The sequence below is a fragment of the Haliotis cracherodii genome, unplaced genomic scaffold (genome assembly GCF_022045235.1).
Source record: "Haliotis cracherodii isolate W230 unplaced genomic scaffold, xgHalCrac1.p SCAF_8, whole genome shotgun sequence".
In the NCBI taxonomy this organism is placed as follows: Eukaryota; Metazoa; Mollusca; class Gastropoda; order Lepetellida; family Haliotidae; genus Haliotis; species Haliotis cracherodii.
Window position 1 is genome coordinate 54,190,395 of NW_027266341.1, and position 25,880 is coordinate 54,216,274.

The window sequence follows — 25,880 nt, forward strand, 5'->3', positions numbered from 1 at the left end:
CAAATTGTAGGACAGACTGTTTTCCTGTGATCTGTTGGGGCACTGGTGGCCCAGCCGTCTAAGGTGCTGAGATTCACTGTGCAGAGTTACGTCCCTTGGGCACGCCAGAAACCTATGATTGTGGGTTCGAATCCCGGTTCGCCCCGATCATGTTTCTAGGTTTGTCAGCACCATACCCGTGCTCGTGGTTTTAACCGAAGTGGTGAACGTCTAAGACCTGCATCATTTCGGGCTTTCCTCCAACATTAAGCTGACACGCCATGATATAACTGGAATACTGTTAAAGGCGGCATTAAACCCAACTCACTCCATCACTCACTCCTGTGATTTGTATCCTATCGTAAGTTAAGAATCATGACATGTTTCATCTCACACCTTTATTGTAGCCTGAACCTGTGAAGATCCAGGTTAGAATAGGTCTTCAGCAAACCATGCTTCTCGTAAAAGACAACTATGCTTGCCGTAAGGGTGACTTATGGGATTGGATGGTCAGGCTCGCTGACTTGTTTAACAATGTCATCAATTGCCCAGATTGATGCGCATGATGTCAATCAGTGTATTGTCTGGTCCAGACAGCCGTCATATAACTGGAATATTGCTGAACAGCAAACAAATCATTGCACCCTGGGTTTTATTTTGTAGCCTTGTGTCAATGCGTTCGTCACCCCAAAGGCCTGGGTTGAGTGCCTTGCAATATGTGTGAAGCTATTATTGGATGCCTTAGACTGGTGCAACATATGTGAAGCCCATTTCTAGTGTACCCCAAATGGAATATTGCTAACAATCACATAAAACCTACCACACTCGCCATTTTATCTCTTGATCCGCATTTGCTAGTAGACATACTTGTCGTTATCCCTACTTGTTTACTTGTTAGAGTGATCGTCTGCCTTCATCACACTATGGTGATATGGCATATTCCATCTACTCAGCAGTATTTGTTTTTTTGAACATTTCCTATTTTAGAATCATATTCTGCAACGCTTGTTTCAGGTCGAGCTATCCGTCACCGTGGTGATTATGCCTCCATCCTGCTGTGTGACCGTCGATATGCCGGCCCCCATGTAGCAAGCAAGCTGCCATCTTGGATTGGTCAACATCTCAACAAAATGGCCAGATTTGGCCCAGTCATGGCCGCACTGTCCAAGGTGAGTGTGACTTCATATGAAGTAAGGATACGATGTCTCTCTCCCTTAATCGTAAGAGTCGACTAATGGAGATCGACTGCTAACAGTATGGAGGCGGTTCCACAATTTTGGTCTGGTGAGGGTCCCATTTGTGAATTTCACCTGCAGTGGGTGGAAGGGGGCATATATTTATTCTTTCTTTCTTTATTTGTTTGTTTGTATGTCATTGATGTCCACATGTAATTTTTTTAAACATTTTTATTATGATCCCTACCCACAATCCCACACTGCAAAATGTGTTTTTATTGTGTGTCGCTATTCAGAAACCCATGGCTGTGGGTTCAAATCCTGGTTTGCCCAGATTGGGTATGATGCTGACTAAGAAACTCATACTCGTGGGTTTCATCGAATTTGTAAACATCTCAGACCTGCATCACATCTGGCATTCCTACCACATTGGGTGAGGTGAAGTGGGGTTTAATGTTTGGGGCAAGATCATTGCACTCATAAAGCAATCTGAATGCACATGCATGTGTGGATATTTGTACTAGTCCGGTTTTATGGTACAAGCCAACTGAGATACCATTCCACAGTTTAACATGGATACTCCACTCAGACTCAGTATACTGACCAGTTCTAGTTTTATCCCCTTAATGATGAGCGCCAGGCAGGGTCAGAACAAGTACGATCTTCTAACATCTTTGGTAGGGGAACAAACTACCGACCTTAGACTGGGCAGACGACCTATTCACTACACCACGGAGGCAGTCTTCTTACCACATTAAGTGGACAGGCAGTGGTTTAAATGAGTGAGTTGGGTTTAACGCCGCTTTAAACAGTATTCCAGTTATATCATGGCGTGTCAGCTTAATGTGGGAGGAAAGCCCGAAGTGATGCAGGTCTCAGACGTTTACCACTTCGGTGAAACCCAAGAGCACGGGTATGGTGCTGACAAACCTAGAAACATAATCGGGGAGAACCGGGATTCGAATCTACAATCATAGGTTTCTGACGTGCCCAAGGGCATACCTCTGCACAGCTAATCGCGGCGCCTTAGACGACTCGGCCAACCGTGCCCCCTGAAATACTAATGAATGTAAAAAAAGGGTCTCACTGTACCTTACAGCTTGGATCGATGCTCATGCCGTCAACCACTAGTACAGCTGGTAATATACAGACGTTAACTAGTACTGCTCCTTGCTGTGTTAAACACTGTTTGTGCCATTGTTTTATTATTCTCTCAAAAATTTATTTTCAGTTTTTCGCTGAAAAGAAAAAACTCAACCTTTGATGGAAGAAGTGCCAGTGAACAACATATGAAGCATCTACACAGGGCAAGGCAATCAGTTGAAAGTTAATATTTATTGTGTAAATAAAAGATTGGCAAAGTCATAATTGTATGTTATGACAAGTGATTGTTTCGCCCTGGCTGGAACAGTTAGCCTACACATGGCTGCATTGTGCTTCATGCTGGGCAGGGGTAGCTGGTCACACCCAAGACCCAGGTCCGCTTCATCACATGGATACAATGGGGGAAGTCTGATTCTACTTTGTCCTGCCTTATAAAACTGAAGGGGCAGCCAGGTAGCCTAGTGGTTAAAGCATTCGCTCATCACGCCGAAGATGGAGCCCATTTCTGGTGTCCCCACCGTGATGTTGCTAAAAGCTGCGTAAAACACTACTCACTCACTAATACAGCTGAAATATTGTTAGAAGCAGCATTATATTTAAAAATACCCCGCAGCTTCGCAGTTATAATTACAGCATTCGTGCCAATCTCATCTACTCAGGAGCTAGTGAACATATTGTATTAAAATTTTCGATATATTTCTTCATGTATATTTTATATATGTATGCACACACATACTCTCTCTCTCTCTCGATCTCGATATTAACCACTGGCCACATTTTACACTGTTGAAACAAATGTAATACAGAGGGAATTGCATGCAATGTCCAGATTTGCATGTTTCCCGATATGAACTAACTTTGGGAGTTTATTTCAAATGAAGCTACACCTATGAATCATATGACAATATGTATTGCAATACACAAGCACCATTGTCATGAATGCTATGACCACAATTGCAGACATTTCCAAGCATGAAATCCAAAATTGATATCCCAGGAAATACTTGATCATAGAGTGTTTCCAATGCTGTTCTATGCTGGCATATAATGCGGGGGGATATAGCAATCAGCCAGTCTGTCCGTCTGACCGTCTGTCCGTCCGGGGCATTTCCTTATCCGGGGCAGGATTCGAAAACCATTCAGTGTATTTGATCGAAACTTGGCAAAGCTATCAGGCACATACTGAAGTGGTGCCTTTTGATATTTTGGGATTTTTCTAAAAAAAATTTTTTAAATTTTTATGGAATGAAGCTGGACATAGACACAATTGGGGATGGGGTTCGTTTCCGGGGCAGAATTCGAAAACCATTCAGTGTATTTGATCGAAACTTGGTAAAGCTATCAGGCACATACTGAAGTGGTGCTTTTTGATATTTTGGGATTTTTCTAATTGTTATTTTTTTAAAAATTTTATGGAATGAAGTTGGACATAGACTCAATTGGGGATGGGGTTCGTTTCCGGGGCAGAATTCGAAAACCATTCAGTGTATTTGATCGAAACTTGGCAAAGCTATCAGGCACATACTGAAGTGGTGCCTTTTGATATTTTGGGATTTTTCTAATTTTTATTTTTTTAAAATTTTTATGGAATGAAGTTGGACATAGACTCAATTGGGGATGGGGTTCGTTTACGGGGCAGAATTCGAAAACTATTAAGTGTATTTGATCGAAACTTGGCAAAGCTATCAGGCACATACTTAAGTGATGCCTTTTGATATTTATTTTTTGTACGAATTTTTATTTTTTACGATTTTTATGTAAAGAAGTTTGACCTAGACTCCATTGGGGAACGGGTTCGTTTCCGGGCCAGAATTCGAAAACCATTCAGTAGGTTAAACAATGTATGCTTCTAAAAGAACATTCAACTGTTGACTCATTACATACAGAATTGCACATTTACTAGTGATTACTTTACAGACATCTGCGGGGGGGGGGGGGGGGAGAGAGATATGTCATTTTTCTGATGACTCTTGTTTGTAAAAGGTGCCTCTTTTCTAGGTTTACAAGGGTTTGAATTTCCTTAGGTGGGGAACATTTATAAGTTTTCATGCCTCAGAAGATGGGTTATGGTGATTTATAAATGTAGGTTAAGCAAATAAGCAGCTCATCAGTAGGTCTGGCCGGAGGTATGAAGACTTTATAATATCTTGTGCAGACCCCTTACGACTGATCACCTCCATGTGACACTGGACCAGATCCGGGGTAGAATAGGTCTTCTGCAAACCCATGCTTGCCGTAAAAGGCGACTCTGCTTGTCGTGTTAGAGGCAACTAACAGGATCGGGTGGTCAGGCTCCCTGACTTTGTTGATGCATGTCATCGATCCCAATTGCATGGATCGATGCTCAGGATATTAATCACTGGATTGTGGGCTCAGACTCGATTATTTACAGACCGCCGTCATAAAGCTGGAATATTGCTGAGTGCGGCATTAAACAACAACAAACCAACCAACCGTGTGACATTGACATGGTTGCTGCACGTAAAAAAGCCAATGCTGGCAATATTATGAAGTTATATTACCGAACCATTTAAATAAATAGTGTTGGTTTTTTTTGTCAGTATGGTAATCTTCCATTTACCAATGACCGAACATTTTGCGAGAGTACGAAACAGGATATTTCTAACCTTGTCATTCACGATTTCAAGGGAAATGAAATCTGTGTGATCTATGAAACGAAAAGGTAGTAAAATCGTAATATCTGTATGAAGACATTTTCCAATGATCGCTTAATGCTGGATCATTGAACAGCTTCACAGCAAAGTTGAGATGTTTTTGTTATGATGCATTGGTCAAACCACAAACCAATAACCAATGATGTATTACTGATTTCAAACACAAAACACAATGTTGGACTAGTGTGGAAATTTTGTTTCTAATGGAGTTGGTCTGTAGTCTTGGAGAGGATCACCTGTGATTCTTTTCAGCAGTAGGAAGCTCTTCAAACGTGTGAAAATATCACGCCGTCATTAGTCCTTCGTATCTCCCCCTGGTGTGAGGATCTGGGGTAGAATAGTTCTTTAGCAACCCATGCTTGCCGTAAAAGGCGACTATGCTTGTAAGAGGCGACTAACGGGATCGGGTGGTCAGGCTCGCTGACATGGTTGATGCATGCCATCGCACACCAATTGCGTGGATCAGTGCTCATGATGTCAATCACTGGATTGTCTGGTCCAGACTCGATTATTTATAGACCGCCCTCATACAACTGGAATATTGCTGAGTGCGGCGTTAAACAACAAACAAACAAAGGTAACGATGATGAAACTGACTTCAACTGTTTCCACTTCATCATCGTTTTCATACCTGGAAAGGGGGCGATACGAAGGACTGATGACGGCGTGATATTTTTACACGTTTTAAGAGCTTCCTACTTACAATGCGAGAAAAATGAGTATCGTTCAAAACTCTAATACTAAATAATTCTAAAATTGTATTTTGTTTTTATAAAAGAAAAAAAACCAGTGTTTTTTGTCCCTTCAATGTAAAACTGTACAACTAAACAAAGCTAAGTAAATGCTGGCTATGGAAATTGACAATTGTGACGACATTAACGTCTTTCAGTTACACTTCTATATCACCATTAAACTTTTAAGAAAAACTCACGGAAAGCGCCCCATTTGTAAATTACCACAACGAATTGAAGGGGGTGTACGGTTTTCCCACATTTAGAACCTAAACACCATTAGCTGTTAAACAAAATCCCAAACATGTTTAGACCTAAACATGTCGAAATTGTTGGACAAGGAACGTGTTTCGGTTTGTGTGCAGAATCTAAACATATTAGATCTACATATATTATTATGGACCTATGCCAGTGGTTTTATTGTGCCAGCCCACTGCGACACCATGCCACAGTTTAACATGGACACTTCGACACGTTGTACTGACTCCGAGCGAACCAGTCCTTGTTTTATCCCCTTATTGCCGAGCACCAGGCAGGGTATGACGCAGTCAGAGGATCCGACCACCGATTGCTGTGTAAAACATTACTTACACGACTGATTGTCATGCTTGCCGAAAAAAGTGACTATGATTGTCGTAAAGGACGACTAATGGGATCGGGTGGCCAGGCTCCCTGACTTGGTTGATGTATGTCATCGTATCCCAATTGCGTAGATCGATGCTCATGATGTCAATCACTGGATATTATCAACAGACCGCCGTTATATAGCTGAAATATTACTGAGTGTGGCGTTAAACAACAAATATATCCATGGACTTTCATTCTGTGGAGACTTGGAGCAAGGCTAGGGCGCCACCTATCGACGTTCTGCAGCGAATGCTTCGGAAACGGTAATTATCAAGTCTTTCTCAAATAGGTCTTTTTCTTGGTTGTAGTTATACGATGTTTTAACCTTAAACGAAGTCTGGTCAAGACTCGATTATTTACAGACCGCCGCCATATAGCTGGAATATTGTCGAGTGCAGCGTTAAACAACAAACAAAATACAATGTCTGAAGCATATTCTACGAGTCCTGCGCGGTGATATTGTGTGTACTTGCACAAAACGTTGTGTGTGGTTGCCACCAATGGTGTGATATTGAAAAAAGGTATCCTTGGTATTCTAGTCGTAGCTGTAAAGGAATTCTGTGACTATGATGTCAGGAGAGATATAAGCAAGAGGTTCGATTCGTAAAATCAATAATTTATTGTAAATATGGTTTAAAATGCCCATGGATTATCACATGGAGGCCACACATACCCACCCTCAGCTGGTCTGTCTTGCCACAGTCATGCTCTACCCCTGATGATACAGGGGCTGAATAAGTCCCCGATACCTTGTTCTTGTCAGAACAACAACAAAAAGTAGAATTTGGAGGTGTTTGTTGTTTAACGTCGCACTCAGCAATGTTCCAGCTATATGACGGCAGTCTGTAAATAATCGAGGCTGGACCGGACAGTCCAGTGATTGACATCATCAGCATCAATCCACGCAATTGGGATACGATAACATGCATCAACCAAGTCAGCGAGCCTGACCAGCCGATCCCGTTAGTCGCCTCTTACGACAAGCATAGTCGCCTTTTATGGCAAGCATGGGTCGCTGAAGACCTATTCTACCCCGGAATCTTCACGGGTCCGGAATTTGGAATTCTGTGAACTGGTTGATATGATGCTATCATACCCAGTTGCTCATACTCTACACCAATGGTTTGCAAACCAAACCCAATTATTTACAGGTAGCCGTGTAAACAAACCTTGTCTATTGCTCAATGCCACTAAACGCAACGTTCTTCATCAAGACCAAGGCTTTAACCGAGTTTCCAAAGTGGGTAAACATTTTTTGTCGTGTTTCATTGCAATAACATATGAGATGTCATGTGACATTTGCGGTTTTAACGTAAAACATATCGTTATATGTTTCTATATTTTTCATCCGCATTTTGTTGTTATGCCGAAAGTTCTGAACATACGCCCCCCATTGTTCTTGCGTTCCGTCCCTCCTCAGCCGTTCCCTGGCCCTGTCCATCAGCTCCTGAACCTGCATCAGTTCCGACACCAGCATCCCTCTACAATCGAACGCTGTCAGCCTGAAATCTTCGTTCCATTTCGACGACGGAATATCAAGAACTCTCTGATGTTTTTCATCACTACTACAAAAGTCAAAAACTTGCTTTTGCACAAGTTTAAAGTTAGCAACTTCATCAAATATGTCACGTCCTTCAGCTAGAATTTCATCCCAGAATTTGCGATAGAAATGCTTGTATATCCTGTGATCAAGTTTCTGTGATTCGTACAGTTTCTGTCTATCTTCCTCTGCGAGAGGAAGAACAGGATGTCGATTGGAGTTATGTTTGATATAGAGGATGTCACGGAGACCCCAACACAGACGTCGCCTTAGCAACACGAGAGACTCGTCAAAATATTCCATGATCATCACAAAGTCAAACTCCTTATCGATCTTCTGAAGGTAGCTCTGGGCATATTCCTCATTGTCACTGTACGTTGGAAACCCAAAATCATACGCAATACTGTTTATTATAGACTCCTTGTATATACCGTGAACCTTTTGATTGGTGAAGAAGTGGGACAGTATGTCCTCTCGTTTAAACGCACCAGTCATTTTCATTTTGTCTTCGATATAATATACCTGACCAAAATAGTTCATCGCGGAAATGAACCTTTCTTCAAGACTCCTCACGATGGCGACATAGAACGTGCCAGGGGGCATGAGCTTGTCCAACACTACCCTGTTGTACACAACATGGTTGCACAGTACATTGAAGGTCTGTCCTTCGGGAACGGGGATGACCATGTTCGCCGAGAAGAAAGGTCCGTAACCAAGAATGTTGAAACCGCTTTCTCCAACTAGTTTGTCGGGGAGGACCACGTTGAGGTCGTTCCTGACGGCAAACCTCTGCAGGATGTTTGCCACGGTACTGCTGCCGGCTTTGTGAACCTTCAAGAAGGCGACATTGTGTTTGGGGGAACATGTATTTCTGGAATGCTGAGAATGATATTTTTCCGATGGAATATTTGGCTGCTCCCATGTATTTCTGGAATGCTGAGAATGATATTTTTCCGATGAAATATTTGGCTCTTCGGTATCTTCTCCATGCTGCTCCCTATGCGGCCGTTGATCCAGTTTAACTTCATGACTGAAACCCCTGTGAGTCCGGTGCTTGTATTCACGGTAGAGGGTGTTTGCTGGTGGAATTCCGGCCTCCTTGAGCTGATGACCAGAGATGGGATTTTCTTTCAGCATGTGTTTCTCAAGCATTGTCCCGTCCTGCGTTGTCACTAAACCTGGATTGTGGGCACGGTTGTAGAGGATATTTCTTTTTGCATAAAGTCTGATTCTGCTACTTCTGTGACTGGGCACCCCCAGCAAAACAAGTATGTACAACACCGAAGCCACGGAAACCAGGAGACTGTGAACAGAGGTTTCAAAAAATATTTAAAAATAAATGAAATAAACCTTCGACTTATAGTTTAACATATAATCTTGAGTGATCTAACATGATGTGCAGAGTTGTGTCCCTTTGGTGGGCCAGGAATCTATGATCGTGGGTTCGAATCCCAGATTCACCGTAATAGCCTTGCTTGCGGGTTTTACCAACTTGGTAAATGTGTAAGACCTGTATTACTTCGGGCTTTCCTTGAAGGAAACGGTTCTAGGCTTAAATATATTATGAAGTTTGATGATTGGGTTAATAGGCAATGAAATTCGATAAAATATCGAGTAATCTTTTCAGCAAACGATGTAAAAGAACCTTACCATCGCAAGCCTTTGCGTTGAGGTTAATGCACCTAGTTAAGATAGAGATACGGGTTGCTTCCTGAAACGGTTGAACTGTAGAATGGTGTAATCTTATTTCTAATCATACATATGATAATATAGACTATAGTTACGGTTAATTTCAGTAAAGGTTGTTTTGTGAAAGTGTGCCTGGTTACGAATATCCTAACTTCTACACTATACTTTAACATAGGACCAGTGAAGATCCGGGTTAGAATAAGTCTTCAGCACGCTTGTCGTAAAAGGTGACTATGCTTGTCCTGTAAGAGGCGACTAACGGAATCGGGTGGCCTGGCTCGCTGACTTGGTTGATGCATGACATCGTATCCCAATTGTGTGGATCGATGCTCATGATGGTAATCACACACACACCCCGCCACACGCACGCACGCACGCACGCACGCACGCACGCACGCGCACACACACAACCCCGTCAAAAAAGTTAACTACGGCCTTGGAGCCTGATCAATCGAATGTAATAAGTCGCCTCTCAGGCAAGCATAAGCATGGAGTTGTGGGGACCTATTCTGCCCTAGACTCCCTGGTTGAGGCCAAGGGTGAGTGGGTGATGCTAACAATTGATATACTTACTAGAAGAAACATCTTGTTCTGAGCACAGTGAATGCCATGGGGGCGGTGTCTGCTAGCAGGCGTCGCTCGGGCAACAACAGGATGTGGTCATGGATGGCTAAAAACAAACAAACACTGATTGTTTAGATTATGACAATACCGTATTCGAAGTTTAATTTATCTGGGCATATAATGTGTTTGTTACAGAATACACATCTACTTCGTTCATAAATGTACAGGACCGCCTCTGTGGTCTAGTGGTAGAGCGTCCGCCCGAAGAGCGGAAGGCCCGGGGCTCGATCCCCGACCACGTCACACCGAAAGACGTTAAAAGATGGTACGTGTTGTTATCCTGTCTGGCGCCCGGCATTAAGGGGCTTAACAAGGGCTGGTCGGCTGGTATACTGTGTCTGAGTGGGATATTCATGTTAAACTCCGGCAATGTATCTCAGTGTGCTAGCACTATTAATTGGCATCAGTCCGGACTAGTACAAGCACACACACACACACACACACACACAATAAGCAGATATGTCCGAGTAGATATGTCCGAGTTATCTTCAAGGACAACTGAAATGTTTAAAAACGTGCGGGCGCTTATTGGAACAGGTCCCATATCCGGCGCAATTAAGCAACGTTGCGGAGAGAAGCTGGATGGGTGAGCAAATGAGCATGTTCGGCAAGCTTGACTCCTGCGAATTTCTAGGGCTTAGGTCATTCCCCACACTGAAACACGTTACACAAGTCTGTTTAGGCAAGTTTGTTTGTTTGTTGTTTAACGCCGCATTGAACACTATTCCAGCTATATGACGGCGGTCTGAAAATAATCGAGTCTGAACGAGACAACCCAGTGACTGACATCATGAGCATCGATCCACGCAACTGGGATACGTTGACATGCATCAACCAAGTCAGCGAGCCTTACCACCCGATCCGGTTAGTCGCCTCTTATGACAAGCATGGGTTGCTGAAGACCTATTCTACCCCGGATATTCACGGGTCCCATTCAGCCTGGAAAATCCCGTACACCCCGCTTCTACCACATGTATTAAACTACTACCTTGCAGTACACTACTTACAGGATAAAGGGTGGTGTGTATGTCAAGAAAGGGTGCAAGATTACCGTATTTCCGATAACAGATGCTGAGTAAACCCTCTAATTGGTAGTAAAACCTTGGTCTGTCGACAAGCCAGGTTTAGTGAACCAGTAAATGTGTGCATCCCATTTAGAAACCTTATCATGAATATCCCCTAACATACCATGAAGAAATACAGACCTGGCCGTCCTAAAATATACCCCTATTAGATTAAATATGGTAAATGTGAACGATACCGTTACGCATCGTATAGCCGGGTAAACGCGATTCAGCTGGCCGTCCCATATTTTGGACAATGAGTACTGAACACAAATTCATCACTTACCCCGCCATACTTTCTTGTCTGATCACTGACCTGATATAATTACCTCATTGAAATAAAGAATTCAAAATGTGACACCCACCCACCCAAAGTCAACATGTAAGTATGAAAGAAACGTCAAGCTCCGACGTTGTTACGAAGGTTCATACTCCAATAAACTCACACACTGACAAAGTCACTTGAAATTTTACATTATGGGTTATGCACCTACCTTGTCTAACACCCGTATGTCTGGACGGTAGGTGTGATATTGGACACACGCACTGTCACCATCAGTTGTTGCCTCTCTTCATCACAACAGCCGCGTCGCTGACTGCGCCTCACCATGACCCATGTACATGTACCCAGCGCTCTACACAGTAGGCCCAGGTGGGCGAGGGTATTGAATCGTATCCAATCGTCATAGTGAATGTTATTCACAGGACAAAAAACTTGGTTTTACAACTTTGAAACAAACTCAAAATAGTAGGAAATGCGTGCAATGACCGTATTTGCGTATGATTCACTATATAATCCAAATTTGGGCGGTTGTTTCATGGGAAACTACCCCTTTGGAACTTACGACCATCGTTTTTTGCCGTATTCACAAGCAGCATTGTCATATATGCTATGACCGGATTTTCAGCAATGGCCAAGCGTGAATTCAGAAGTGGATACCCCAGTAAATACTTATTTCATAGTAAAACGCGTGTTTCGATATATATAATCATAGTATAGTGTGTTCTAATGTACTTCTTTTGATAGGCCTAGTGTCGAAAATTACTGACTAGTTTCAAAATCTACAAAAAATGAAATGAGTATTACTTTGGGCAGGAAACATTTGTAAATTTTCAAATGATCGCATGCCTTTGGAAGTTTTGTATCGTTTCGGATACCAAGGGTATGTCTTTGAATAAGTTTTATATGCTCATATTACTGGAGGACAAGAGGACCATGTATGTTTCCACCATGTGAACTTGTAGGTCCACATTGCTGCACATTCACATTTGCTGATACCTTTGTCATCACTGCTCACATAACCTCATTACCACTATAGTGAAGGGAATCTGACTAAGCAAACAGACCCGGGGTAGAATAGGCGGGTTGTTCTCACTTTGCCAGCAGCTATTGTTCTAGTTTAAAAATCAGTAGCCCGTGATAATCCCTACACCAATGGGGATTAACACTATAGACTGTTTCACTTTCACTGACTGACTATAGCCTGTCTAGGTAGATATAACACAAAAAATGTATGTAGTAGTATAGGTTTTTATTAATTATTAATTAAAAATTACATTTATGTACGGATGTACAAATTTTCAAGACAATATAATATAGTAGTATTCATTATTAATTAAAAATTCCATTTATATTCAGATGTACAAATTTTCAAGACAATCTAGTACAATATAGCTTGCCTGGCTACAGCAAAATCACTTAAGAGTACGATAAGGTGAGATACAGCATCACCATACTCGATGAGAGATTTAACACCAGCTGCAGAGCAGTCTCTTCTCTCTGTCTAGTTTGTCTTGCAGCTGGTGCCACCGTTATGTTACTGCGTGATGGTCACTTCTGTAAAGTTTTGTTCAATATTGATCATGTTGATGATCTTCTATATGTTCGGGTGGCAGGCAGGTAGCTTCGACATCTTGGAAAGCCATCCCTCGACAGGGTTAGTTGTTCTCGGGCCGATGGTATCATGGTGGTTCCACATGTGTCTTTCACCACCTCTATCCATAATTGATTTAATGGAAGCTACAAACAAAAAACAAACATATCACCAGATGGTTACAGTAGAAACTGAAAATTACTGAAATTATTACATTGTATGTATATTAAGTGAACCGTTTAGCAGAACAACTAGACGATAACGACTTCGTTCAACGCATCGGTGACAGAGATAACAAATATACAGAATATACCAAATGAATTGATTTTTCATTTCATTGTACGAAATGGTAAGGGCAGATTTAGTGTTTATGAAGTGTGTTACGCGAATGTCACATATGAAACAATGAACGTAGCAGAACATAAACAGCATGTGTGCATAACTTGACCATTGATACATGTTAAAGCCCAAACAAGACTTAAATAGCCCGCAAGGTGGCGGTGTTTCGGTTTCAAACAGTGACTGACAATGTGAACACAACCGAGCGTCGAGAGAAGCTTTTTGAAAACCTCACGTAAACAAATTCACCATTGACCGTCAAACATTGTATCAACTTGAAAAACCTTGGATACCACAAAAGGCTCCATATCTAGATATAAGTTAATAAATTTTCTGTAGTTTTATCATAAAAAATTCAATCGGTCGTGTTTGGTGTCTGCATCAATCACAGTGTTTTAGTCATGATACCCTCTTTCTATGTGCAGGGATTTGTGATTGAGACAGAATATGTTTTTCAGTATATATTAGGGGATTACAACAATAGGGGTGTCTTTTTGGAGATATTCCAACACCGCGCTCTTGCAAGTTTAGAGAATGTAAGATGTATTGACTGGTTCTTGGTGTAAAAACTATTTACTATTCTCAATAACAGACATGTTGAGGTTTGTGAATACAATCAAAGGGAAGGGGTGCGATATTAGGAAACATGAGAGACTTTGCAGAGCTGGTTTTCTTGTGTCAAACCGAGGAAGGTATTGCATATGTTCATTTATACCATGGCCTTTACTGAATATCAAGCGAGCATCATTAGCACGGAACAGATTGTTTTATTTTCGATTTTTTTTTAATTATATGGCATATGAGTGCACTTGCTCGTCTATTACAAAACCAACAAACGGCGCAAAGCACTTATCAATTCCAATGGAAACTTCAGATGTTGGAATCGAAATCTGTAATATCATTGTATTAAAACTAACATTACACGTTGTCAGTGTAAGCAGTTGTGAATGTACTCTAGAACCGAAAAAACCATCATGGGAACACATGTACCCGAGATAGTCACGCGTTGTCCCGTTGCAGCGTATTATGTAACATCACGGATGCTCCTCTCGGCAGGGATGCCAACTCCCAGTTTGCACATTTTTAAAAATATTTGTTACACAATTGCAAGTAGCAAAATCTGCGGTTCGAACCTCCCAAAAGACGAATTATTACATACTTGCGTGTAAAAGACTGGTTTGTTTTCTGAAGTTGAGAAAAGTGATATTTCACTGAAGTGAACATTCCAGTTGATATTTCAATTGCAGTGAACATATCACTTTGACGGAACCATTGTCATACAGGGGTTACCTCCCCTTACATTGTCTCCCTTTATCGTAAGTGTCTAGCCACACAACACAAACTGTTGACGTCCTTTTTACGTTTGTTCAACATTGACAAGGCAAAATAATGACAGATGGTGATTTATGGAATTAATATCTCTTCTTGTCGATTGTTATTCTCTCGAAAAATGTCTCCATAATAAATAGGATAATCCATGTTTATGCCATGTTTACGTTGGTGGTTGGTTGGTTTGTTGTTTAACGCCGCACTCAGCAATATTCCAGCTATATGACGGCGATCTGTAAATAATCGAGTCTGGACCAGACAATCCAGTGATTGATATCATGAGCATCGATCCATCCATGTTTACGTGAAAATGTCTCATGTTCCCCCGTCACGAGATGAGCGAAACATGATATTTCTCTCGACACATGGAATATCCTCTATTTATTTTACTCCTTCAATATATACAAATAACGTGCTTTTTATGTGAAGAGTGTTGCAAGCAAGGTATAAAGAGTACGGGGTTTGTGTTAAATATTAGATATAACACACAAAATGTTATACACGTCCACAGGCTTTACTTTTAACTCACTATTTAAAATCATTGTTATTGAGAATGGTCTATAACGACAACGTCTCGGATTACGGTTGAAGGATATGCCACATTGTTTTGTCTATCGCCGAAATTGTTAAATATTTCGTCAAAGTCAGTGGCTGGTGTTTAGCGCCCTCGCTAGAGACGTAGGGAACTTGGAACATACTAACTCAAGTTTATTACCCGATATCCAACGCTTGGGGGGAAATATAAATTAATCTTGACCAACAATGGAGATAACTGAATCACACCATCGCAGAATGTTATTTATCATATTTTTCATCATTATGAATGTTTTGCTCTGAAAATATATGTTTTGCTCTGATATAAATACAAAATAATATATATAATATAAAACGTTATTCCACAACGTTAATCGTACGTAGCCCTTTATGATGCGTGTTAGAATGGGTCTTCATCAACCCATGCTTGTCGTTAGAAGGCGACTAACGGGATCGGGTGGCCAGTCTTGCTAACCTGGTTGATGCATGTCATCGTATCCTCGTATGGATTACGCGTTCATTTACTAGCATGAATACATTTGGGAAATGATGTTCTTTCGTGTCGTGTTTGAGACTGTTGAAGTTTGTGTGACACACGCTACACATACAATAGCAACTGAGAATGTCGACCCCTCTCAGGTCAACGGCAATATGCTGTTGTAGAGGGGTAGCCATGGGGCATTGAAAACTGTTGGAGCATACCCTGTGACATAAACAGTCTCTTCAATGACTTTATTGTACCATTTATGCCCCGTTTAATCCTATACACAATGTACAGACGTGCCGGTGCAGTGGCAATCCTGGTCACCTTGAATTTGCGTTTAGCCTTGTCAAAACCTACCCTCGGCACACGAAGGCTTGATTTCGACCCGGCTTATTCTTAAGTATTAGCCGTCATTTTGCTGTAATAATGCCGAGTTAAACGTTAAACAACAAAAAAACTTTATAAGCCTAACTCTACTATTGTATTTGCACACTAGACTGTAAAATATCTGTGCTTAGAGTGTTAATGTTTTATACATTTCGCGCTTACATTTTAAACACTACACTGCATAATAACTATACGAATTGCGTATAGTTAGATCGCACGTGCACATAGCCGTTAATACCTCACCGTTTAAGTTTTAAACACTGCTCACTTGTATTGTATATAAAAGACTATTGAACTATATCATGTATAGCGTTTGCAAGATAATATAACATGAGTTTGGACGCAATATTTTAACTTTTTAATGACACACCATGTTATTAAACTGATTTTTCTGTTCAGTGTCGTAGTTTTGCTGTTCAGTGTAATAAACACATTTCAAAAAGTTGTTCGCGGAGTTTTACTATCACCTCTAACTTAATAAAGGTGTCTAAAGACTTATTCCTTCATGACTGATATGATTTTAAAAGTTAACTTATGACATGAAACTGGCCAGTGTTAAACACAGGTGTTTAGACCAACCACTGGCAGTCTAACCATATTGAAAATACAATCCACATTTGAATCAAAACACACCGGGTCGGAATTTTTCGATGTCATGTGAATGTATACGACCAACCTCCGTGCATTACCCACAATGAACTTTGTGTAGGAACGTGGCATAAGGCGTCATCAATCATGAGTGCGAAATCCGTAAGGGAAGCATTTTTTTTTAGCAAAAAGGACCTCTATTGGGGTCGAGAGTTTTATGAGAGAAACTTAAGTCGCATTTTCGTGGTGTCGACTTCGTGTTGTTTATGGGCGGGACATAGTTGACGTAATACGTCACGTGTCTGATCATATGACTTTCCTTGTATGGACTCGTTACTACGAAAGCAACTTCCCTCATAACTTAATCAATAAACTGGGGCTCATATTGAAGGTCATATTAATGAGAAGCATTACTCTAGTAGTATTAAATATATTTTTAAAAATTATAACATTGCAACAGTTGTTGTTCATTGTTTATTTGACTTTTCAGGATTTTTCTCATGACGAAAAAGACAAGGCTGTACAGACGGTGTCCAACATTCGTGAATAAGGACCCATTGTTAAAGGTGAAAATGTAAACCTCCCTTCTCGCCCAACATTCAGAAAGTCAGTGCATGGCATTTGCTAGCAGTGTACTGTATTGCTTGGATATCCTACCCAAGACAGTATTCTCAGATTCTTGGCCTCTTACAGCAATTGTTTTGGGTGAAGTGTTCACTGAAGAGAAATCCAAAATGTATGTGCAGTTTGCTAACATGTTGACTAATTTGTGGCCTGTGGAATGGAGGTTGTAAAGTCCATTGCATTCTGTGTCATGGGAAATCAGACTTTGATTTACTGACAGCGGTTAGTGTTCTATTGACTGTTCATTATTGTGTGTTTTAATAGTTCTGCTATACAGGGCGTAAAGTATGACTATGCAATACACGATTCCAAATAGAGGAATAGAATAGAGGAGTTTGTGTCATCCAGGTATGTCATCATCATGTTAGTAATAGTCATTTATTGCATAAGATGATATAATTATGTTGTTAAGGATATCTCTCTTTTCTTACTTTACATTCACTTTGTGTTGTCAGCCTTTAGTCTTATCATATTATTCCTAGTTTCACTTTTGCAAACTTTTGCTTTACACGTGACCGGTTTTCCAATATTTCTTGTCACTATTTAATAGGCATTGTTTTGTTTACAGCAACATGGATAGATACAAGCCTGAATAGTGACAATTTAGAGATCGACTGGAATATTGACATTGCGTTAAAGAAACAAATTGAAAAGTACCCACATTGGTGAGGTGAAATTGGGTTGAACGTCGCGTCCAAGATTATTGCACTTATATAGCGTGTGTCTGTTTGTACTAGTCCGGACTGATGCCGATTTATAGTGCTAGCCCACTCAGATACCATGCCGCAGTTTAACACGAATGACTCCGAGGCGACCAGTCCTTGTTTTGGCCCCCCTAATGCCAAGCGCTAGACAGTGTAACAACAAGTACCATCTTTAAACGTCTTTTGGTATGACGCGGCCGGGGATCGAACCCCCGACCTTCCTCTCTCCGGGCGGACGCTCTACAACTAGCTTAGATAACAATTACAATAGGAATGCGCTGATGCCATGTATTCTCCTACAACCTCGTCACCCACCAGTACTTACGGGAGAAGCCGCCGGACTGCCACCAAGGCTAAAATCAGATCCTAGGTTTCTGGCACGCCTAAGGGACGCAACTCTGCAATATGAATTGTGGCGCCTAAGACGACTGGGCCAACTGAGCGTGTCTATATGGTAGAGTATTCAAATATATAAATTATGGTGAAATCATACATAATAAAATGTAAAACGGTACTCAACATACTACCACTATTGGGATCAAGTTTGTCAGTGGGAGCGTGGGGTAGCCTTGTGGGTTCGCTCATCTATCCGAAGACCTGGGTTCAATTCCCCACACGGGTACAATGTGTTAACCCCCTGGATGCCGAGTTATTTTTCTGACGTGTATTTTCATACATCTCAAAAAGTGAATCATTGTGCAAGACTTGCCCTCGCGCGACACTGGATCATTCTCCGACTATGCATAGATGTATTAATTTTTCTTATCTGATGTAACGTTGTAAATAAAACTGAAAATTTTTAATTTTCATTGAAAAAAAACACTGATAAGTGTTGTCCGAAATTGTGTTATTGGTTAAAAAACAGCTTATTTCTCCTCTTTTTATCTACACCGATCAAAGTACTGTGCGACGATTTATATTATTTAACAGCTTTACGGAAAGCATGATCGAACAAAATACTGCCTATATCTGAACGACATAATTATATGTAAAAAAACATTCATTACTGAAAATAGCCTGCTACAAATTACGAAAATTGATTTTCCTCTATGAGGTCAAAGACGAAAGAGAGGTTACACATATACTAGAATAGGGGCATAACTCCGCTATGCTTAGGATTAGCACATTGTAATGCGAGATACTTGATGAGAATTAGCTGTGGATAAAGAAGATCCGGGGTAGAATAGGTCTTCAGCAACCCATGCTTGCCGCAAAATGCGACTATGCTCGTCGTAAGAGGCGACTAACGGGATCGGGTGGTCAGGCTCGCTGACTTGGTTGATGCATGTCATCGTATCCCGTGAAGAATCCGGGGTAGAATAGGTCTTCAGCAACCCATGCTTGCCGTAAAAGGCGACTATGCTTGTCGTAAAAGGCGACTAACGGGATCGGGTGGTCAGGCTCGCTGACTTGGCTGATGCATGTCATCGTATCCCGTGAAGAATCCGGGGTAGAATAGGTCTTCAGCAACCAACCAACCAACCAACCCAATACGATGCTCATGATGTCAATCACTGGATTGTCTGGTCCAGACTCGATTATTTACAGACCGCTGTCATAAAGCTGTAATATGGCGTTAAACAAGAAACAAAGAAATCACATGGCCATACGATAGAACTTATTGGCACATAAATTGCTTGACTGTCCTCGCAAACGATCACCGTAAATACTTTTGGGATATTCTTCGCCTGGATCGTTGTGATCACATGGCAATCAGACGACGACAAAACGACAAAATCGTGTTGGCGCTTCTTGCTACAGTGCGCCCTCACATTGGTCTACGTGACGAATGGCAGCAATGGCATTGAATGTGTACGGCAGAAGCTCGCATCTTTCTGTAACGTCCAATGCCCACTCGGCTTGACCCGGAACGACATAGGTTTTTCACTAAGCAAGCATACTCGCCTTTTACGGCAAGCATGGGTTGCTGAAGACCTATTCTGCCTTCACTGACCTTCATGGGTCTGTCAATCACTGGTCAAGTCTATACTGACACTGAATAAAATATATGTTTAAACTAATCAGTTCAGTCGGTCACGTTTTTTTTTAGTTCGTGAGATTGTCATATGGTATCTGCCATACTTCGAATCGTTATATATAAAACTCTTATCTGATAGTTCATAGTACTTTCTTTCTGTGTGATAGTATTTCTGTGTCCTAGTCTGCCCAGTAATACTGCTGGTAACGTGGATATGCGTCGCCGCTGTTGGAAATCCATATGCATGTACGTTAATAGTTACTCATTTTTTACACACATGATCCGTGAAGATTCCGGGGTAGAATAGGTCTTCAGCAACCCATGCTTGCCGTAAAAAGTGAATATGCTTGTCGTAAAATGCGACTAATGGGATCGGGTGGTCAGGCTTGCTAACTTGGTTGATGTATGTCATCGATCCCAATTGCGTGGATCGATGCTCATTATATTAATCACTGGATTGTCTGGTCCAGACTCTATTATTTACAGACCGCCGTCATATAGCTGGAATATTGCGGAGTGCAACAACAAAAACACATTGCCTAACTAATACATGTACATGTAGTTTGTTTGTTGTTTACCGCCGCACTCAACAATATTCCAGCTGAATGACTATGCTTGTCGTAAAAGTCGACTAACAGGATCTGGTGGTCATCAACAAAGTCAGCGAGCCTGACCACCTGATCTGTTAGTCGCCATTTACGACAAGCATAGTCGCCTTTTACGGCAAGCATGGGTTGCTGAAGACCTATTCTAACCCAGAACTTCAAGTGTTCTTACATAATCGGGTGAAGATCTGATTTACTGGCAGTTCCGATATGGGACATGAGTATAGCTAACAGTTGCTGTAAACAATATTCACGTCTGCACACATGACCTATGACGAATAGTTTTAAAGAATTCAACCTTATCTTACAGTACTTGTATACATTCCAGAGTAAATACCCATGCGCTATTTCTACCACTACTGCTTGTGTGGAGGAGATAACGCGACAGGTGGCGACAGTTGCGCCTAGCCCTTACAATACCGACCAGCTAGATACATTCACTTGTGCTTAGTCAAACACTAAGATTCTTTTCACTGTTGATGCACTGGTGGCCCAGTCGTCTAAGGCGCCGTAATGTTGTAGTCTTTCTGGCAGGACATATGCCTAGTGTGACATTGTATAAATATTGATGTTGTAGTCTGTCTGGTTTGTTGGTTTGTTGTTTAACGCCGCACTCAGCAATATTCTAGCTATATGACGGCGGTCTTACATAATCGAGTCTGGACCAGACAATCCAGTGATTGATATCATGAGCATCGATCCAAGCAATTGGGATCGATGACATGCATCAACCAAGTCAGCGAGCCTGACCACCCGATCCAAAGCGCAGAGTTGCGTCCCTTATGAGTGCCGGAATATGATTCCTAGTTCCCCTTCATCATGATGGTTACTCAAAAGTGGTTGGTTGGTTTGTTGTTTTTCGCCCCACTCAGCAATATTCCAGCTATATGACGGCGGTCTGTAAATAATCGAGACAATCAAGTGATTGATATCATGAGCATCGTTCCACCTAATTGGGATCGATGGCATGCAGCAACCAAGTCAGCGAGCCTGACCACCCGATCCCGTTAATCGCCTCTTACGACAAGCATAGTCGCATTTTACGGCAAGCATGGGTTGCTGGAGACCTATTCTAACCCGGATCTTCACGAGTCACACAAAAGTGGTAAACCTGTATTACTTCAGTGATATTTCTCCCCCATCCAGTTGCATCTTTCCGAGTCAAGGGCGTCAACTGACTATAAAAGTCCAGTATCCATCCTTGCCGAACTAGGCTGGAATTTCTGGGCTCGATCGTAGCGTCACAAGTGGCTATTACGAGTTACGTCCCTTCTATGCCCCTCCTATTCACCAATCAGATTCCATCTCTCATATCACTTGCAATTGCTTCAAACAAAATGGCGGCGCCCAGTCAAAACGATCTGATCGTTTGATCTATATTGTAATAAAACGGGTCTTACCCCTGCGAGGTGCATCAAATCACTTGAGCACCTGGATTAAAAATATGCCAAGATTTGCAAAATATCTGTCGACGCCCAGCTGACAGTACGCATGCTTTGCAAATCCTGCAGTCGACCAAAACCTGCACGTTGAAATCCATGTTGTTTACGAACCGGATGTCTAGTTCGTTACGCGATTTTGATTGGACTATGCATAGACTCGTTAGTCCAGCCAGTATGTAACTGCGGAATCCCAGCCTAGTTCGGCAAGGGTGGAAACTTGACTTTTATAGTCAGTTAACGCCATTGCCTCGGCAAGATGAACAAGTTGATATAACTGAAATAATATTCAAAGCAGCATTGAACCAAACTTACTCAAATAACCATTTTACCAATTCATTCTCAGGTTGCTTATTGCTGGCGGTCTCGGCATCCTTTTCGTCAGCCTTGTGACGTCACCCCGCTCGTTGCCAGGCAACCACTTGATTCGAGATTCATCAAGCGCATGGGGGAAGGATTCTTTCATGCCAAGAAACCACAACCAATCATCACCATATACCGATGTGTCGAAACAATGTTCCAAAATGAACAACATTGCATTTTTGAAGGTACACAAGTCCGGTAGCACAACAGTAGCCAACATCTTACAACGCTACGCTATCAGGAACCAACTCAACATGGTTCTCCCAAACAAGAAGAGGGGGTCATATGGCTTCAATTACCTTGGATACAATGGGAATTTTACCATGGAGTCAGTTATTCCGATTCCTCGCAACGAGACTTATAACATACTATGCAACCATGTAATATATAACAGAACAATGTTCAAGAAACTACTACCGAAAGATTCCTTCTATTTAGCCATCGTTCGAGAACCGGAAGAAAGGTTTGTCTCCGCCGCCTTCTACTATGGACTTGTGGGTAAATTAAAGAAAACGGTTCCCGATATCAACTCTACCAAATACATATTTTCAGAATGGTTAAAAAACCCTTGGAAGTATGGGGTCAGTATGGAAGTATATAACCACGTGGCGTATGACTTCGGGTTGCCCCGACAGAGCTTCCATAACCGTAGTGTGGTAGACGCTTATGTCCGCTCGTTGGATTCAGATTTCGACTTCGTTTTACTAATGGACTATTTTGACGAATCTCTGATGCTTCTGCGTCGCAGGTTGTGTTGGAGCATGAAGGACATGATTTACCTGAGAAGTAACCCCGGAACAAATAAAGTGGATTTCGCTTTCAGCGAGGACGACCGGAAGCGGTTGAAAAAGTGGCAAATGGCGGACGTCGCCATCTTTGAACATTTCCATGCCCGGTTCTGGCGTCAGGTGGAGGCGGAGGGGCGGGGGTTGTTCCTGGAGACGGCGTTCTTTAAACAGGCCCTGAGGAGGGTCAATGATTTCTGCAAGTACGGGAAGTGGCGATGGCCGTCGGTGGACATTGCGTCCTCGCCCTGGAGTGAATCCTTCACGGTGACTTTGTATGACTGTCATGAGATGGAAGCCAGGGAACTGATAGTTGTTCAAAGACTTCAGCGATCCGCCTGGGCTAGATATAATGCCTCTTTGACAATAACACCAGAACCTAAAATACACAACTAATGCTAGATGCATGTTAGAAATGCTATCCATGTAAACTTATGACCATTTACCTTGATGGATGAGTAAGAATCATTCCGACCCGTGAAGATTCCGGAGTAGAATAGGTCTTCAGCAACCCATACTTGCCGTAAAAGGCGACTATGCTTGTCGTAAGAGGCGACTAACGGGATAGGGTGGTCAGGTTCGCTGACATAGTTGATACATGTCATCAATCCCAATTGCGTGGATCAATGTTCATGATGTCAATCACCGGATTGTCTGGTCCAGACTCGATTATGTTACAGACCGTCGTCATATAGCTGGAACATTGCTGAGTGCGACGTTAAAAAACAAACAAACAAACAAGAATCGTTCCACTGAAATGTCGCTACCGTCAGATGGACGAATAATTATCGCTTGTTTGACACATGGAAGAAAAGTGTAAATTGATTGGGCATCTATTTTTAGCATCAGGTCATTTGAACCAGATTCAAAACGAACTATATTATCACACCAGAATGGAGATATAATACCCTGGATTATCGAGGATGAGCCGCTTTAGAACTTGAAATCCTTCACCAGAATCAACAAAATGTGCCAAAGGAAGCGAATTCTAAAGGTTGAATTTATCAATGTTCTGTAATAGATGCCTAGTGAATGTTCATCAATGTCATGCTATCTGGAAGAGAGCTGGAACTAGAGAATCCGCTTTTCGTCCATCTGACGGTTAAGGTAATCGTGTCATTGTTTTGCACGCCGGAACCCGCTATTGATGGATTATTGGTTGGTTGGTTGGTTTGTTGTTTAACGCCGCACTCAGCCTCTAGTTAGCCGCCTCTAACTAACTAACGGGATCGGGTGGTCAGGCTCGCTGACTTGGTTGATGTATGTCATCGATCCCAATTGCGTAGATCGATGCTCATGATGTCAATCACTGGATTGTCTGATCCAGACAAACCAACCAACCAACTCTTACGACAAGGATAGTCGCCTTTTACGGCAAGCATGGCTTGCTGAAGACCTATTCTACCCCGGATCTTCACGGGTCCGGAGAGAAAGAAAGGAGACATCTTCGTTGAAAGTGTCTAGAAAGCTTCGCAATTTTAACATCGCCATCATCTATCACCCGCGCGGACGTCTCTATTCCATCATCGTGGGCATGGTGGAAGCCATCACATTTTATGAATATATTCCTTGGCCTCATCATCCGTACGTACAAAGTCAGGAGAAAAAGTTAGGCGAACGTACGCATCCACATTCTCGCGAAAATCAACTCAACAAACAACCCTGATATAAATCCAAGTCATCTGTGACAGAGTTTAGCACCATGGCTCAGCTAAAGCACAAAAATATAAAGAGTCTATGACCTGTTTTCTCATCATGAACTTCATGTGATGACAAATGGAGTATTTCGATGGCTATTATCTGGCCGACTTCATTGCCTGAAACATCACGTCCCAGACACAACGAGCTGTGAAAAAGATCGTCAGGCAACTTCTCAAACCCCTCAAATACTTTCATCACATCATTGTTCATCGAGATCCTCAAACTGGCCCTTATACTCATCGGAAAAGATTGGAAAGTAAATGTAGTCTAAGCTGAAAACGGAACATAATCTACCGGAAACCGACCATAAACACTCAAGATGACATCCACCAGAGGTACAAGCATGAAAACAACATTCAGCAAGCAACATCTGCACGAATACCTTCGATATATGGTTTGGTAAGTAGTCCAGGCAAAATAAGGTTTCACTTGGAACAAATTGCAACAGAATTTATTTTACCACAATGCATTTCTACAAGGTCCCGAAAACAAAATACTAAAAGTCCAAACCAATCTCAGTTTGGGAAATATGTCTAATTTGCATAATCCAATATGGCCACCAATTATCAATATATCTTGCATATGTCAGATAAGGGTTAATGTTTTGATGAAAAAACGCATGTGTTGTCTTGTGAAATATCCATGTTATGTTTCTAACAAGATATTCACAACAACTGAACGTTTTCACATCTGCAAATATTCAAGATGGCCGCCAATTTCAAGATGGCCGCCAAGTTTCCTAAATGCGTGTTTACACTGTTGAATCGTTTATCTCTATAACAGTGTGCTAGGACTTATATGCATATAACTTGGCACACTAACTCACTGAAGTATAGTTAACACTTTTAGATAAGAAATTCCGACACCAGAGCCCCCTGGTGGCCCAAAATTCCAAGATGGCCGCCAAGAGTTTGATGGCTGGACATAGAATATCAAGA

General features: G+C 41.8%; 3 protein-coding genes across 3 annotated transcripts in view; 2 read left to right on the forward strand and 1 right to left on the reverse strand.

Annotated features, from left to right (window-relative positions):
* Window positions 1-2,463, forward strand: part of LOC139449935 (ATP-dependent DNA helicase DDX11-like) — a 47,021-nt gene extending 44,558 nt beyond the window's left edge. The window contains exons 27-28 of the mRNA XM_071231548.1: window positions 994-1,148; window positions 2,386-2,463. Of these exons, the coding sequence (XP_071087649.1) occupies window positions 994-1,148; window positions 2,386-2,418 (188 nt within the window). The 3' untranslated portion in view covers window positions 2,419-2,463. The remainder of the gene's footprint in view (window positions 1-993; window positions 1,149-2,385) is intronic.
* A 4,506-nt stretch (window positions 2,464-6,969) lies between these two features.
* On the reverse strand, window positions 6,970-9,077 carry LOC139450150 (galactose-3-O-sulfotransferase 2-like). Its single transcript, XM_071231818.1, has one exon. The coding sequence runs from the start codon at window positions 8,981-8,983 to the stop codon at window positions 7,580-7,582; it is 1,404 nt and encodes a 467-aa protein (XP_071087919.1). The 5' UTR covers window positions 8,984-9,077; the 3' UTR covers window positions 6,970-7,579.
* Window positions 9,078-20,221: 11,144 nt separating this feature from the next.
* On the forward strand, window positions 20,222-23,637 carry LOC139450606 (galactose-3-O-sulfotransferase 2-like). The gene is made up of 2 exons (XM_071232373.1): window positions 20,222-20,295; window positions 22,440-23,637. The coding sequence occupies exons 1-2, from the start codon at window positions 20,264-20,266 to the stop codon at window positions 23,635-23,637; spliced, it is 1,230 nt and encodes a 409-aa protein (XP_071088474.1). The 5' UTR covers window positions 20,222-20,263.
* The last annotated feature ends 2,243 nt before the right edge of the window (window positions 23,638-25,880 follow it).

Bases quoted from the DNA above. Each gene is read 5' to 3' on its own strand.
- LOC139450150 (XM_071231818.1), bottom strand. From the start codon at position 8,983: ATGCTTGAGAAACACATGCTGAAAGAAAATCCCATCTCTGGTCATCAG.
- LOC139450606 (XM_071232373.1), top strand. From the start codon at position 20,264: ATGCGTCGCCGCTGTTGGAAATCCATATGCAT. The intron at 20,296-22,439 runs GTACGTTAATAG...ATTCATTCTCAG, and splicing joins TGTTGGAAATCCATATGCAT to GTTGCTTATTGCTGGCGGTC.